We start from the raw sequence: 18,154 nt of genomic DNA, 5'->3' as shown, positions 1-18,154 counted from the left end.
CATGTTTCAACATCTGGAACTGGGACTTGGTCATAACTTAAGAGGCAGATCGCATTTTGATGTTAAGGGTTTTGAAAAGCACACATTTCAGTGACAACTGAATCTGTTGTGGATTTTAAAGGGCAACCTGCTGCTTAAATTGATTTCCCAGAGATTAATGTCTGAAAAGCTAATGCATTATTTTATGTTTTGTAAGACAAAGGCTGAAAATTTGAGTTAGAAGGGTGAATTTTAAGCAGCGTTCCTAAAATAAAGGCTTTCTCCATCAACTGTGTGCACATGTTGCACAGGTGAGTTTAAGTATGTGTTGCATGTAGCAGTGAGTGGTGTTCTTACTGAATTACATCATGCTGTCTTCACAGCTCTGTTAATGGAGAGTTCACTTTCACTTGACACGTCCTGGTACGTGTTTGTTCACATGATGTTTTCATGCTTTGCAAAAACCCATGCTGTGATTATTATTTCCTGTGAGGGAGGACAGCACTCTAAAGCTATTTCTCCAAAGCACTGTGCTTGGAGGATGGTCACAGCAGCAGCACAGCAAATGGTTTATTGATTTGCAAATTTCATGCTTTATGAAGTTTTATGGCAATCCGTCTTCTGTATAACACAATATTTTATAACCATTTCTTTATCAAACAGAACAGGTAAAATCCTATAGGGAGCAGATAATTGGCATCCTGAAGAGTTTGGAGAGAACACCTAGATAATACTTTTTTAATTTTAAGTAGTCAGCCACCACTGCTTATCCACATCACAAAAGCAGCATCTCAGGAAAGTAGGCCAAGTTGCCCAACTTCCAATTACTTCCTCTAGTTCCTCCTAAGCTGGCTATTTTCAAAATTTCTTTTTAGAGATTTTCACAGAAATCATTGCTTCTTTACACAAATTAAGCTAAACCTCTTAACCTTGGTGAAATCTACCAGTTAATGAAAGCACTTTGCACTACAGGCTTGGAAGCAAGTTAGTGGTAGGGCTGGGTATCGTCACTGATTTCTAGAATCAATTCGATCCACGATTCGATTCGATTTTAATCGCAGAAATTTTGCATCAGTCAGAAATATAACTCTGATTACGTATCAGTACATTTCCATATTTTTATATCTATAAAAAGAAAGCTGACACTTGCGAGACGTTATCAAAAGTGTAAGGATCACAGCGGATGCCTTTGTGTCAAAGTAGCTGAGGATGACACAGAAAAACATGAAGATTTTCCTGGCCTGGGATTTTATAGCAGACGACCTTAAAAATATTCTGCCGTAGATCAAAAACGAAAGAGAGTCATTAATCAACATATGAACATTACCTGATGCTGCTGAAGTGAAGCAGAGCAAAGTTAGAGGTTTTATTAGAGACACAGCTGAGAGTTTCACAATTTTGCATAATTTTAAAAAGTTTAAATTTGTTCAAAAGCTTATTGAACAGCAGAAATGAGGCTCTCTTTTCGGAAGTAAGCAAAGGGGGGAAAAAACAGCGGCCGATAGCGCTGTAAACAACGCTAGACTTGTGCGTAATAAACAAGCGAATAATGCAGAAAATAGGATTTTTAGACAGGAAACTGTTCTTGAAGTATAGAGAGAGAGAGATAGAGAGAGCTCTACATGAAGTGTGATTTTATCGTGGTGGAAGCAAAACAGAAAAACAAAGAGGGAATTCATGACGATATTTATGTGAAGCGCAGTTTGGATCTTCTTTTGCTGCTGGTTAGGTCAATATTGTTTGGAGAGAGATCAAACCTGCAGCTTCTGAATCAGCGCAAAAAGGACGTAAACACAAAGCGCGGACCCGCCGACGGATCACAATCAGCGAGCTGTCGGCTTTCAGCTCCAACCGTGCTGTCGGGTGAGAAAGGCGACATCTCACCGATTCTGATGCGTCAGCGGCTCTGCGCTTTGTGTTTACATCTTAGTGCAGAATCCGTGTACCTGCTCTCATTTACTGTTTGGTGGTTGTTGAAATTTTGTGAGGTTTAAACCTGAGAATCTTGCATTTCGGGCAAAATAAATTTAATATTTAAGAGTCGAGTCAGGATTTTAATAAATCTGTATCACGTTATCCAAGCCAGAATCGATTTTAATCGATAATCAAAACCCACCCCTAGTTAGTGGTCAGATACAAAAGTTATTTATAAGCATCTTTCTACAGTCTAAACCAAGCAATTCTAACTCCCTTTCAGTCCCCTTAAAGCAAACCTTTCTCTTATTGGTTGGTCATTTCAAACAGCAGCTGGGTGGGGGTCTTGTGCTCTCAGCCAGAGGAGTGTCCATAAAATGGCCATTTTTAGGATAGTCCACCTTCTATGACCTCATACAGAGCATTAAGTAGAAAGACATTCAGAAACCAAGAATCAACAGCAGTATGAAACATTTGCCTCATAAGGATTACTTATATATAGCTATATGGTCATTTCAGTATCTGAAACTTTAACTTTCATTATAAAAGCCAATTATTGTATTTAACATGAAAACTTTGACAAGAAAAATAACTGGAGGCAGAACGTTCAATTATCAGGCACTTCTCCTGTCGAACTAGCTTACAGGCGCCGAGCTGAGCCCCTTTTAGTGCTGCTCATAGGAATTCAGGAGGCAGACACACTCTACTTTTAAGATGAGGCTTTAAAGTTTCCTTTTTGATAAAGCTCGTCGTTAGAAGTGCATCATGTGACCCTGAACCATCGATTAGTTATGCTGCTGTAAGCGCAGACTGCTAAATTATTTCCCATGATGCACAGAGCATTTCTTCTCCACTTCCCTCTTTTCACTCCAGATGTGTTTATTTGCCACGATGCATACGTTTTGTTGGTTTCTCTACATTCCCATATCCTCTCTACTCCTTCCTCTCACACCAGAGTCTTCCTCTCCACCATTGTCATGCTGCTCACAGGGGACAGTTTGATTGCTGGGGGTTCTCCTTGTTATATTGAAGGGTTTTTACTTTGCTGTATTCAGGTTCTTAGGGCAACTAATGTCGGGAGTTAGAGTCATGTAAATAAAACAGGTCTAAAAGAAAGATTTCTGGAAAAATGAAATACTTCCCCTTACTAAGCCATCTACCCGACAATATCCCTACTTTGATCATTAAAACTGCAAACAGTTATTTCATACAGCTTCCAACCTGGACTCTTCCTATTACATATTCAGTTATTATTTTTTCACTTGGCAGCAGTCAAGGCCTTGCAGTCAATCACACTTCTACCCTGACTCGAGTGGATGCTGAGAAGCACTTTAAAAAACCACATGTAAGTATGTAAAAAAGCTTTTCTAAGAGGCAGCGCCATAAAAGGCAACATGAAGAGGTGAGGCGATGACTACACTTTCTTCATCCTGGGATTACTGAGCTGGAAGGTTCTGGCAGTCGGCTCTCATACGTCTTACCTTAACAGCAGTGTTTACAACTGAACAGGCAGACAAAAGTGGTTTGAAGGGTTTATGATGGAAATGGGAGGGACGAAGGGGTGACGCCGTACAGGCCAGTTGTGCTGGTGCTCTAAAATCCAAAGGCTGAACGAAATAAAAGGATAATCAGTTAAGTCTTTGTGCTTTTCAAGAAACTATTCAGTTTATTTTTACTTGCCAGACTTTAGGCAAAGATTGTTCTTTTCCTCAGTGGGAAAAATAAAAATCCCATCACCGTCACTACAATACCATGACAACCTCTGAGCCACAATTTAGGATAAACCCAGACTTTGATGAAAGCGTTGTAATTAAGACAAATAAAATCCAGGACAAGGGGTGGTTAGACTCCACTGCCACGTTGTGAGGAGACTCTGATGGCTGAGAAAGTTTGAAGCCCTTTTGCCTTTCTGCTCAAACTACTTACACATCAGCACAAACAATTCAGTTCAAGAAATTTAATTTGCGGAACCAAAAATGCACACAAAATAGTCACCATGTGTTCTTCAGTGTTGATGTAAACTTTAACAAACCCGTCAACACAAACACAATCACTGATGACATATTTTGGCCAATTACACATTTACACCTTGTGTTTCTCTCATTTATCATTAAATCCTAGTAACTGGCACCATAAACAGCAAAATTACAGTAATAAGAGCTTCGCCTTTAAGCTGTTATGATATTGTGTTCCAGTATGTGCCACTCAACTGGTTTACAAGCAAATACTCAAAACCCAGAGCAAAATAGATGCAAAAAGCAAATTCCATTTATTCTTTAATTTAGTTATCCAGTTATTCTGTAGTGTTTTCTCCCTTTAAAATAAACAAAATGAATAAATAAGCAGTGCTTAGATGGTTTAAAGAATGAAATGGTTCTGAATTGGATAAATGTTTGTCAGGTTTCGAACAGCCCATGCCAGACCAGGGTCGTGTGGTCAACACCTCTGACTCACTATCATGTGGTCCAATGAGTTCAGAGTTTAGTTTCTACATTACAGCAGGGCAGGAAACGTGTTTTTATGCACAAGACATGATGGCATATTAACATTAGGTCCCTTCCAATGAATACTTAACAAAAAGCAGTCGTCATTCATGGTCACCACCAATGATTTAATTCATAATAAAAAACAAAAAAATACAAGAAGCAATACGGCATCCTGTGAATCTGACTGTTAATTTACACATTTACCATGTAAATCCAGTAAACTGTTTGCTGCGCCTCAAAGAGACAGCCATAAAACCCACCATTCGTCAATACACTGATCAAAACCAAATCCATCACTGACAGTGGGCTCATGTTAAAGCGCTGTAGTGAATGTCCACATCAATCAATGTCTTTCTGTTTCCACATGACCCGAGTTCACTCCCACCTTTGGCTCGCCGCCCGCTGCAAACCAGCTCATGGTGAATTGGTAGAAAATTATTCATTTGCAGCTTCACAAAGAGGATGGCGGGCAGCGCAGCGAGGCAGAGACAGAAGGCCTCAATGAGCAAGCACAAAGGCAGCGATGCCCATCACGGGACCGAGAGCTGTGTCGTACCAGCATTCTTTCTACGGTGCTAGAATAAGACAACAAAGAGGCACAATGTGCCCATTCATCACCATTACAGTATGCTAATATCGTAGATGGGATGCTTTTTCATCACGATGTGCTGGCAGAGGGAGGCTCAAATGAGTTATAATTTCCTCTTATGTCACATCATATAATATTTATATATTCTGAGCATCCCGACATGATTATGGTGTGTGATTTCTAAATTTCAATCCATTTTAATCCAAGCTCAGCGCAGGAAAAAAATTAATGTGATTTTGTGTTTATCTTCATTTGTTTGAGACTCACCACAAGACCCACAGGGTTGGGTCATTAGAATACTGGGTGTCATTTTGTTTTATTTTGCCAATTTCATGGTCTGCTTCCTTCAGTTCAACTTATTAAATATTCAATTTTTAAAGCTCAACAGCAGAATAGCACTCCAAGCAGATCCCTGCTTCCTTTATACGCAGCTGGGCTACAGCACAAAGTAGCACACAGACACTGATCCGGTGTTTGACGGAGACCAGCATTGTACGGTCAACATTATAGAGAGCAACATTATTATAGAGCATTATAAAACAAAGCACCAGAAACTGCACTAGAACCCATGCCAGATAAGCACTGTTTATTAAGTATCTGTGTCAGTGTGGGGGCACTGCACAGTTTAAAAGTCCAGCGTGAGCCGATTTCTTACCACTCCAAAGTTCCAAAGCTGAGGCTTTGAAACCAGTGGATACCATCATCTATTGCTCCTGTTTGTTTTTAATCCTATTAACACCAACAAAACATCTCAGCGCTTACAGGTTCCTGTACCCTGGTCTTTAAGACCACATTACCAGTTTCTTCTACCAGAAGAAGTAAAAGAAGGAGAAAACATCTCTTCAAATATATCAGGCTGCAGGGTTGTCAAAAATAAATAAAACTGATAATCAGATATTAATCAATATTAAAAATGACTATCGGATTAGACACTCATTTGCACATGTACTGCCAACAGTGCCATCTTTGCTTACTCCAATGAACACACAGCTTTGCGCAGACCTACAGGCAGACAGGCATTCAGGTGAACAGCCCCTCCCTTCTCTAGTACTAGAACTCATGAACCCTAGTCGCCGTTCACAACGCTGAACATTTTATGAGCAATTTCAACAGATCAGATGCTGTTGAAACATTGACACATGAGCTTTATTAAGTGTTAAACAGTTATCAATAAATGTTAATCTGGACCTAGCAAACATCAGTCCTGTTGGTCCTGCCTGCCCATAACATTAAGAGTGTTAATTTAACAGGTCAGCACAATTATTTGTCTAAAATAAATAAATAAATAAATGTTTCTCTTAAAAGTCAGACTGAAGCTGAGAAAAGTCTACCAGCAACTAAGAAGAAATAGTGGTGGTCTACCTTACCAGAATCAAGTCACGAGAAGCACAGCACTACCTCAGAAAACCTATAAATATGGTCTTTTTTGCACTAGAAGAGAAAGAGCAACTTTTTGTCCCGACACAGAACAATTTTCGATTTCAAGTTTGAAAACTTAAGTATTGTGACCGGATGTTATTGATAAATGAGATGCTAAAAATGTGTGTTTTCTTTTGGCTTCTAGAGGCTCAATTACAAAACTAATGTTCAAGTTAGCTGACCAACAGTACACATGTGTGATGTGCCTAATAGTTAGCGTTTCCTAATTGGTTGATTGCATTCTGCCTTGGTGGATGGGGGTGAATACATATTACTGTGTGCAAGTGACTGTGTGAACATTGTTTCATTGCAACTGACCAAGGTCACCTGAAGCTTAATTTTTTTTCCTCCTAAACACCCGTCATTGACTCAGGTGTGTAGAGCCTTTAAATTATTATGGTGAAACCACTAACCTGCCAAGTTGTGGAAGTATTGAGTATTCAGTTTGAAAGTCCGTACCAGTATTACTGTAAACACACCAAATTTAGGAGTATAGTTTTTCCATTGCTCTACCTCAGGAAAGAAACTGTTACTTAATTCCATTATCAACCACAGCGCTCAGCCCCAAGCCAAACTCTTTTCCTTTTATCTTAACTGTGTCAGACCCAAAAAGGAAGCAGATATATCTGCAGTATATTTAATTTAGCATGAGCTTTCATTTGTTATTTTCCCCTGTCTAACACAAAGCTGCTGAAGAATATCCCACTGAAGAACTTATCAGATATACTCTGCAAACTGCTCTCATGTGACCTCATTTGCATTGATAAATTTGTTCTGCAAATTTCTAGTAGTGAAGCTTGCGTGGTGAACACGTGACAACGGTCCAGATCAAAAGTGGCAAAGAACAAGGTTCAATTTGCGTGACAACTGTGTTTGCATTTCTCCTGTTTACGTGATCTGCGTAGTCCCTGTCACGACTGAAAATCCTACGTTGCTGTCAACTCTTGAGCCTGTAACTTACAGAGCCCCAACTGCATACGTTTCAAGATTGTGGTGAAACCAAACAGAACGTGTGTGAAGTCAGCATGTTCGGGGGGGGGGGGGGGGGGGGGGGGGGATAAAAGTTGTGTTTTACGACATCCTTGTGTTACGTAAAATGTGGAGACTAGTCAGCTGAGATATGAGCTTGCTTTGAAGCTTTCAACATGAAAAAGACTGGAGAAAAATGTATGAAAAACAAGAGCAAATGTGCTTAAAAGGTGGAGGTGACCCTCATTAAACAAGGCATTGATGAATTATAACCTTGTAGTTAATGTGCTTGTAAAACTGCAAACATAGGAAGTGAAACCACTAACCCAAGGTCTTCCTGTTAATTATAAAGCAGCAGTGATGTTTCTACCAAGAATTTACAAACACATGCCAACACGAACAGTTTGAATTGTACCTACAGGAGGTGGTAGGTACAGCAGTCCTGTTATGGCCGGTGGTCTGGTGGAGCCATTATGCAACAAGATATGTTCCAGAGGCAGTTTACCTGCTAAATGCTCAGTGTCTGCTCAGCAAACAGCTTAATGAAGTATTCTGACTGCAGTTACAGGGCTATTAGCCAGAGACAGTTTGTCCAGCTACAGTCAACACATTTTTATTGAATTTTTGCCTACACAGCACATCCAACTGGAAAAACCTACAACAGAAGAATCACATTTGCATAATGTACGCACGAGGCTTCAATTGATAAGTAACATCATCTGCTCTCTGAAAATGTGCTTGTTTAGCATGGTAACTAAAACAAAACACATGTCATGTCAGTTCATTTATCACTTAAAACATTTTTTGTGCCTCGTCTGTAATCAGCCACACACAAGTCATGATAACAAGAATGTGCTTTCCACCAGAACTGCAAAAATCTACAAACAGCAGCTAGGCATCAGCTAAATGAAATTTCAGACTCCTCCTCAGGGACAACTTGTAGGAGATTGTGACTGTGTGGCTCCAAAAGGATCACAGTATCCCTTTTACTCACTTCTGTACAGTGAAACCCAAGCTAATGTAATTTAACGCTTGTAAAAACGTGACCATCATCAACACCACTTATGAGGAGCTTCTTCTGTTGTCAATTATGCAGCAGGTGTCTGCTGTGTAAAACAGTAATTTGTCATAATGCACACTCCTAAATCGACCTACCTGTGCTTACTGCAGGTGAAAAGAGAAAATTATTGACTACAAAACTTATTGAGTAATGAAAGCCACCGACCCAGCTTTTATAGCTGTGAAATACACAAGACAGGCTAATTGACCTTGTTGTCAGGGGCTGTAAACTTAAGATACATTCCCTTTCATTGACAATACAGTAGAATCAACAGAGTCTATCCAAGCATTTACTCTGCTTATCTGAAGCTGGGGTGCACCGGCAGCAGGCTAAACAGGGCATTCCAGTTTTACAGAGCAACATTTTCCAGTTCCTCCTGAAAGATCCCAAAGCAGCCCGGGGTCACATGGGATGTCTAAGCTCTGGATTCACAATGACATCCTGCTCAAGATGACAGAACCAGTTCAACTACCTACTTTCAATATAAAAGAGCAGCAACTGGTCTGAGCTCCCTCCCTGAGCCGTGCTGATGGTCACAGCATTGGTTGTCGTGTGCCAACTGTGACATTAGTGCAGCATCATAACCATTTACACTGGTGCTTAAGACACAATAAGGTGTCACAATTCACAACAACTGCATCAGCAGGAAGAAGACATAACCCAACGTGATCACAGATTTTCAGTGGGTTTCCCCAGAATGTCTAAATATTTTAAAGCTGCTGCAGTTTTTCTCCTCTCTCTGAATCCCTGTAATGACTTATCACTGAAATGGTGAAGTCCTCAACTCGATCAAATGAAGATGTGCGCATGAAGCCAAAACGACACCAAATAAGCCATGTATAAGGCTTGGCCTGGCCACCCTATAGAAGAATCTCATTTCAGTCTACTTCTGCAACGTCATTATTTGAGCTGCTCTCTCTTCACTGTAATGGCCTCGTACAAAGGTCTGCCAGTTAATAAACTTTCAGTGGTATATCCTTTCTAATTGTGTAACACTGCTGAAATTAGTGCGCAGCAAATTTCAGGTCTGGTCACTTCCTCCTAATCGCAGCACAAATATAACTACAAATTAACTGAATCAGTACAAAGACTGTTTTAAACATTAACACCTTCACAGAGCACTAAATAACTGTGCAACTTCTATATTAGATCTCAGAATTGTAGCTAAAACTGGCCACTGGGTGTAGTGCAGACTTATCCCAAGCCCATATTTAATCAAATTAATTTCTATCCTTTTCCGACAGGCCCCTGACAGGGGAGTGTGCACGATAAGAAAGAGTTAGGAGAGAAAGAGTGACTTGCTCACAGATGCATCCTGTTCTCACAAGTTGCTTCTGTGTTCCTCTTGAAGACAGCATCGCACAGAGCTCAAGAGAAACCACAGAGGCTAAAGAGGGAGTGGAGGGAAATGACTGAGGGTACAAACTGTCCAGCTGGGCAGATGTCTCAATGGAAAACCAAAAGATAAACACATGGTGTTAAGAAAACTTTTGAACTTCACAAAATTTTATTTTGAGGGGACTGAAATTTGCACTTTTTAAAAAAACTAAAAACAAAGGTGTATGATCATTCAAAATTCAACCAAATCCTACATAATAACTTAAATTTAAGTTTAGCAAAATTTTACCTTCATGATGGGAATATTTTCGGTATTACAGACCTCAAGCACTTTTCAACTTGCAATGTTTTTACAGCACTTATTTTTTTTAGCCCTCGTAACGTTACAGGAGATATCCATGTAAATTTCAGGACTGAAAAACACATGCAAGTCTTGCAATGCAAAGGGAAACACCGTTACAAGATAAGCCGGGTATGAAAATACAGTGAAAAGGAGTCCTTTATTACATCATAACTTGTTCTGACCAGCCACCTACCTACATGGTGATATACGACATCAAGGTTTCCCCAAAAATTCACAATTTTAAGTTTTCCCCAGTTAATCATCAGAAACCAAATCAACATTCAGAGCACCGGTGCTTGTTTCTGTTACTTTTCATCATAAACATTAAATTAGTGCAGCTTCACTATGAACAAAATACTATTTTAGCTTTAGATTGTGACATTTGAAGTGGTTGTTTTAGTGATTTCACTGCAATATGCATGGCTCCATTAAAAACATTAAAGCTGTTGAACAGATTTTGAAAAATTAAGTGATTTTGGGAAGCCTGGAACCATTTCAGATTTGACTGATTTTATGCGGAGTGCCCCAGCTTCTCTTTTCTTACAAACTACAACTGTGTGCTTGGTTTTACAGGAATCTCGTGCTTTTCATTAAACAGGCACAGCTGCAGGATAATAGCTGAATGAGGTACCAAGAGATGAGCCACTCTAAAAAACCTCACATGATCCATTCAGTACTTTGACATCAGTCGCATGAGTGACCCAGAATTACACACTGAGCATACTGAACTTCCAGTATGTCTTTTTAAAGACTTTTCCAGTGATTTTAGTGTTGCAGACAAATACCTAATGACACAATAAATTCATCACAACGTGAGATAAAAACAGTTCACTTGTCAATTTTAGAAAAAATTTAAATGCTCATAAATCTCATTTTCAGTTTTTTAGTTGCGACAGATTTATTTTTTAATAACCCTTCCTTTTTAGTTCTTTCCTCCTTTGTCATTTTTTATGATACAAGTATAATAGATTCCCTTCAGATTTTTAACAAACATCCAACTGCAACTTTTCCATAAACGGTATAGTCTAGTTATTATTATAGTGTCTGCTGAAAACGTAAACCTCATTAACTGTAGGATAAGGATCATAAAACTTAGCCTGTGCTGTCTTAAGTCAGTCTTTTTCTCATGTTGACATTCCAATAAAATCAAACATCGTAAGTTTTTCCTCTTTTGTGTTTTTGACTTTGTTCATTTCCTTTTAGAGCAAACATTACACACTAATGCAACAGCTTTCTTCTTGTGAATTTCCACCCGGACTATGAGAGGAAATAATCTCAAAAGGAATCTAGTTTTAGTCAAGTCAAGAACCGTGGTCTCTGCTGACTTGAGGCTCATTACCTTTAGATGTGTGGAGGCATCATGAAAAGACAGGAAACAAACTGATGCAATGTGGGTTATCTGAACAGATTACGATAGCAGGAAGTTCAATATGAGCCAGTGTTAAAGCTGCAGCTTTGCCTCACATGTAATTTTAACCCAACTGTGTTGCTGTCATTACAGGACTAGTTTCACTTTACACATATACAAACCCGTGTTATGCAGACTCAGCAATTGATTCAGAATTTGTTTTCACTTTTAACACAAATGCACATTCTGAAATGTGCTTGCTCATGTTTATCCTGACTGTGCATCGGTGTTGCTGTTCGGCTAAAAGACAACTTAGTGCGTACAACTGTAACTGTAATACTCGTTTTTAAATGTGCCCTGGTGCAAAGTTGCCTTGTAATCTCTGAGCAGGTAACACAACATTTTCACCAAAGATCAAACAGATCAAGCTTTTCTGGCCACAAACCCTGAAACCTCAGCAAACATTTAAGCAAGCATTGGTTAGTGGTTGGAGGTCCAATATTGCTGAATGGTTAGAGCATGGGACGAGCACTGTAACAAATACAGGGCTTTTATATATGACAACATTGTGATAATATATACACGAGTCTGGTCGGTGTCATAATTTATGACGAAGCCTCTCTGAAACAAACAGAAGGGGTAGTGAGGTAGCTTCAAAGAGGCAGCGAAGCAGCAAACAGAGTCCTTTGCCAAATCATCTGTTTCACAAAGATTATTTGCAAAGAAAAAAGTATCTTTTCAGCTGCTCCTGTCCTCCACTGTTTTGTTTTACACAGCAACAACGTTAGAGAATGAAGAACACGTTGAAACAAAAACCGCCTTTTTTTGCATCAATCTTTAAATTAGTGTCTTATTAACTTTGCTCAAGGCTGACAGCAACTGTCTCACTGACACCTGAAAAATGGGTCTCAAAGGGAACAAGCTTTGTAAGTCGTAATTTTGCAAATTTAGATTATGTATATAAATTAATTCTGATCTACTGAGCCAGTATGGGAAAGTATTACACTGGACACTGCATATCAGAAAGCTACTTAACTGGACAGAGAACAGACACATTAATGAAATTCAATGATAGTAAACAAACATACATTACCATTTCATGTTTGTCTTTTTAAATTTTATAAAGCTGCCCTCTCCCAGGTGCTTTAAAAAAAATGTTAATTTATACATTTGTGCTAAATTTTTTAAACTATAGTTATTAAGAAGCAAAATCATGATTATGGCGGTTGCACTAATCCAGGAGCCTTAGATTAAAGTGCAACACAGCTTGTCCTGATAAGACAACACGCAGACAACAGTAATCCCTGTATTATGCTTCTGTAATGAATCTACGTCGAGTCTACGACTTGGCTTATGCCAGCGGCCGACACCATTGCCAGTATTTATACCTGTATGAACAGCGTCAATGGCAACATGTTGTTAAATTTCCAGGGAGGTGCATGTTAGGTTATGGGACAAATAAATTTAACACAGAAATATACTGTAAGAGAGCAATCAGTCAAAGCACACAACCAACCAAAACATTGTTCAAGAGGGACAGCAGAAATCCGGAGACAAAGATAAAAAAAATAAATAAAACCACCAACCTATGAAAACCTCCCGTTTCTTCTAGATCATCACAAGACCAGATGAGTCGCAGCAAATTCAAGTTTGGTCTAGACTAAAAAGTCATCTTTACTCGAGCTGAAGTAAAAGTTTCAGAGAGACAAAAACTGCTGCAATGAAGCGCTTATTCACAGCCATAAACAGATTTTAGACCTTCATACAGACCTTTCACACGGGCACCGGCACTTTTTCCACTTTAACATTTCATCTACTTTCAAATGTACCAGGCACAGTTGGTGAAATGAAATATTCTGTTATATGATTAACCATGCAGTCCAGACACCCAGCTCTTTAGCTTGGGACAGACTGATGAGCAAAGGTTACAGGGCAGAAAAACCAGCCACAGACTCTGCACATGATTATATGATGACACAGACTCATGACTGCTTGCAGGAAGAGTTGTGTTGTTTTGTTTTTAATTTGGGCGAGTGAGATCAAGTTTACAGCGTGTTTACAGCTGCATGAAGAGACATGCTCGTCACCACTGAGGCACTTAGCACAGGCTTACACAGAACGATTATGGGCTGAGATGAGAAATATGTTTGATTATAATGTCTCTTCTGGTTAATTTTAGGTGGGACCAGAGAGGTTAAACTTCCTTTAAAATTGTCCCAGATTAAGCTTAGTTTTAGGGCTCACCCTTTGACTAAATTAGTCCTCAAACAGCAGGGAGAAAATCTGAGCAATCGAGTAAAATAGTGTCAAACATGCTGTTGAGTGTGATCAGATAAGAAGTCAGCAGTGAGGGGGAACTAGAAAAAGAAAAAAAGGCTACTCATAAATATATTTATATGTATTATTTTGAGAATGATCTCTTAGAACACTTTCCCAGAAATATCTCATTAGAGTCACATTATCCTCTAACAAAAAGGCAAAAACAACTGCTTCCTACACAAGAGGAATTCTCTTCCCCTCCCAGATTGATTTTACATTTCACATCAAAAGTATTCACAAAAACGTCTCGAGTGGTGTGCGTCGTAATGGGCAAAGATATCCACCTTTCCGAAGTAAAATCTAAAACCAAATGTTAGCATATTTCTGATTGACATCAACTACTTTTTGGCTTTCAACAAGTTGAAAATTAGCAAACACCAAAACAATATCTGATGTGTGTAAAATCTTTACTCTTAAATCAAGGCTGGTAAATATCTGGTCAATATTTAGGAATACTTTAAACTTTGTAGGTATTTGTAGGGAAGCTGGCATTACCACACCATGAATTTGAAAGAAAAGGAACTGCCGAAATAAGTGACTTCTTTGCAAACTCATCCAGTGGGGCAGTTTTGACACCATTGTTTTGAAGGTTGTGGCTTTTGGGCTGCATGTTTGACAAAACCACTCTAAGGACTAATTAGCTGTCTAATTGGCTGAATTACCTTTAAAGTTTCTAATTATGTTTTCAATCAATATGCTTTGATAAGCACTGGACAATTTGTGAACCAGTAACTCTTGCTCAAAAGCTGTTTATTTCCACACTTCCTCTTGTCTCTGCCCGGCTGGCTGAATGTGCTTGGAGGTGGTTTCAACATTTGTGAACACATTTTTGAACACAAAGCGTTGTTAAAATCAGGAAGGAATTTTTAAATCTTTCCAAGAAGTCTTGCAAAGCACATCTTCAAAAGTGGTAGAGAGCAGGCAAAACCAGGGGCCAAATAAAGTCAGTACCAAGTTTTCAACACAGTTCACAGCTCAATTTAAATGACAAAAAAAGGAAAAACAAAAAAGTTCACATTTGTAGGTTTTTACATCTTGAGACTGAAAGACTTCTACTTTGATTTAAATTTCCCCACACAGCCAGAGAGTTCAGGGATTCCTCAGCTTAACAGGTGCTTTTGGACAAGTGACCACACACTAAGCATAGATAAATGAAACTAGATAAAATGTTTTTATTCTCAAGATTTTAATTTCAAAGTTATGTGTCACACATTTAGATGTAATATCTCAAAACAAGCTACAGCAGGAAATCAGTCTTTCAAAACTAGTTCATTCCTAATTATTACTGTAGTGTGTATTAATAATGTGTACCTCCTGTCCTAACCTGGAGTAGGTCATTCTTAGCTGACTATGCATATGTGCTTAACACCATTTCTTGATTTCTATGTTTAATGCTTTTGTACATTTATTTTAATATTTTATAGCTTGCTTTTTTCCCTTAGTCTCCCCACCAAAAATAAATAACTAAATAAATCAGGCTAGGCCTGATGGGAGCCCCACCCTAAGCCCATTTCTGTTGGAGAAGTCTTCCTGTTAAAAAAAAAGAAAAAGAAGTTTGTCCTTCCCACCATAACCAAGTGCTTGCTCACAGGGGGTCATCTGATTGGTGTGGCTTTCTCTCTAATACGGGAGTACCCTCTCGTATTAGAGAGAAATCTTCTCCTGCATTGTACCCAATGACAGGACTGCTGCTGTAAACAAGCACTACACAAATGCTTTAAAGAGGGCAAAACTGTTTTAACCCTTGCTAAAGACTCTCGATAAGGCAAAAGTGACTTTTACACTGCTTTATGTTGACACAGGAGGGTTGGACCCCGAGGGCAACCCACACCTTCTCCTCTCCACTCCCCTAGTCTTGGATCAGCTGAAGCAAGATGTAAACCACAGCTGTATGGGGAAAGCTTTAATTCTAGCCATGCACCAAATCCCCGGTGTCCCAGTTTAAGTGGCAACTGCCTGGAAGAGGAGAGCGACCTACTTCTATCACAAGGAGATGTTCAGTAGAACAAACACGAGCCATAAAATAAACCCGTTACCATCATTAAGCTGCATGTGCGATACATACCCTCTGCAACAAGCTCCTCCACGGTGACTTGGTACCGGCCGACTGAAAACACTTTCCCGAAGTAGCTGCTGACTCCGGAGCTGGAGCTGGACCCGGATGCCCCTCCGAGCCCACCGCTCTCAGACTTTGGCATTCTCGAAAACTTCTTCATCCTTTCCTTTCTCTGTCAGGGCCAACCAAAATGCAATCCCTAATCAGAGGCGAATCGACTCCGCAGTCCAGTTTAACTCGGTCGCGTCCCCTATCTACTTATCTGGACTCTCTTCTTCTCCTGCATGCTCCGCGTCTGGTTCTCCTAGAGGGGCTGCACGACATTTAAAAAGTCCACTTAATAACCACGCGTCATGGTGACACAACCGCGTTCCGAAATCTCGTACCGGCGACAGCGTCAAAAACAAAAACAAAAACTGCCACTTTAGCTTACGCTAGCCAGTTGTGGCAGTTGCTAGCATGCGTGCATGCAGTCAGGACGCTCCGACACAATGAAACGGGGAAGAAGAGCAGCACTGTAGAAGAAGGGCGGAAATAAACTCCTCAACGGAATAAATTCAGCCAACCAGCCCTCCAAAACCAGCCTTGACGTGGTTAGCTTCACGCCCGCCACTTGGTCGGGCGATTCGTCTAGTTAGCTCGCTAGCTTCGGTGGTTAGCGGCTAACGAGCTTCGCTAGCAGCCACAGCGGTTCCTCGAGCCGCCCCGAGTGCAGGTGGGCTAACAAAGTACGGGACGGCACCTGTGATACAAGCGGGCGTCGTCTGCTTGTCAGAACCACTCCAGTGAAGCCGTTTTCATCCGGTTCATTTGTGTCATTTTCCTTGAGCTTCTCTAACCGTTAAACTTCTCGTGACTCCTAAACGGCAGGCTTCAAAATAAGTGGGTGGTTTGTTATTTACCCAATGAGAGTGACAACCTAACCCAATGTGGCCCCGCCCTTTTCATTGTTATGATTGGTGTAAGTGGAGATTGTATGGAAGCCCACTGATGCCAGCAAGAAAGAAAGATTAATGAATGAGGGCATCGAACTAATAAAAAAAAGAATCCATCTATCAGTTGACCAAAATTCAAGTATTTTTAATCATTAAAATTATCATATATAAAATATAATTTTATTTTTCATGAAAAAAAATTTCTTACTTAGTAAATAAAAAATAACTTATGAAAGTATCTTATTTCAGATGCTCCCTTTAAGGGTCACCACCTCAGTTTCCATCTCACCCTATCCCTAGCATTGTCGTCTATCACACCAACCCTCTGCGTGTCCTTCTTCACTACATCCACTGACCTCCTCTGTGGTCTTCCTCCTTTCCACCCATGTATTCAACATTCTTTGTCCAGTTTATCCACTATCCCTCCTCTGCATATGTCCAAACCATCTCAGCCTTCCCACCCACTCAGCCTGAGCATCATGGCACACGTAACTTCAGTCATTCATTTCTCAGTGTAGAGAATTCAGGTACATGAAGCAATGGCATTAGTTAACTAAAACAACATTTTATAAAAGGAGAAAAGATTAGTTAAGTAAAATTTTAAAAAATTAAAAAGAAAACAAATTATATATTTAAACCATCACCCCCAAAAATAATAAAAATGAAAAATTTAATTATGGTAAGCCCGTTGATTATCCTTTGTGCTTTTGTTCCTAGAAACAAGACAATTTACCAGCAGGTAAAAACCTCTCAAATGAAATGGAATTACATAAAAGTCATAATAAACAATGTGTTTTAAAAAGGAGTTCACTGATGTGTAAAATTGTAGCTTATATAAAAGGGGGAAACAATCTAGAACTATATTTTATATTTACAACACTAACAAATTTAAACAATTAAAAATTATGAAATTAATAGGGCTGTCACAAACTCACATTATCATCATCATAAAAAATCTGAATAACAATGGCTTCTATCTCATATTTTCCTTTATTTTTTTTGTTCATTTCCAAATTAATCATACTTAAAACAGAAGTATAGAGTAGCGTAGAGTGACCCTGTTACCACCATGGTGTTTATTCTAACCACCGGTGCCAATGTTTTTAACTGCCCTTGTCCCTGCCCTACCTATATGTATCAAGAATGAAGCCGAATTAGTTAATTTTTCACCTAATGAATGAATGAATGAATTAATCAATAAAAACATTTTGGTGATGTGATACTGGTTGTCACAGTTTAGCATCCAGCTAAGCTGTTTTTGACAATCACCTCAAAAATTTAATTTACTAAATATGAATTTTGATAATTTTTAAAATAACTTTGTTAAAGGTAAGAAACTGTTACAATGATTATTATTTATAATTTTTGTTTTCTGCCTGCCTGCCTTCATATCTGCTTA

The 18,154-nt window shown here is 39.2% G+C and overlaps 1 protein-coding gene across 1 annotated transcript in view; it reads right to left on the bottom strand.

Annotated features, from left to right (window-relative positions):
* Positions 1–16,727, bottom strand: part of bmp2k (BMP2 inducible kinase) — a 55,749-nt gene extending 39,022 nt beyond the window's left edge. Inside the window, exon 1 of the mRNA XM_085426442.1 lies at positions 15,830–16,727. Within this exon, the coding sequence (XP_085282568.1) occupies positions 15,830–15,980 (151 nt within the window). The 5' untranslated portion in view covers positions 15,981–16,727. The remainder of the gene's footprint in view (positions 1–15,829) is intronic.
* Positions 16,728–18,154: the final 1,427 nt, after the last annotated feature.

Source organism: Rhamphochromis longiceps, linkage group LG12 (genome assembly GCF_057381845.1).
Source record: "Rhamphochromis longiceps isolate RC_006_pf linkage group LG12, R_longiceps_female_GT1.1, whole genome shotgun sequence".
NCBI lineage: Eukaryota > Metazoa > Chordata > Actinopteri > Cichliformes > Cichlidae > Rhamphochromis > Rhamphochromis longiceps.
This window is presented reverse-complemented; position numbering and strand designations above follow the sequence as displayed.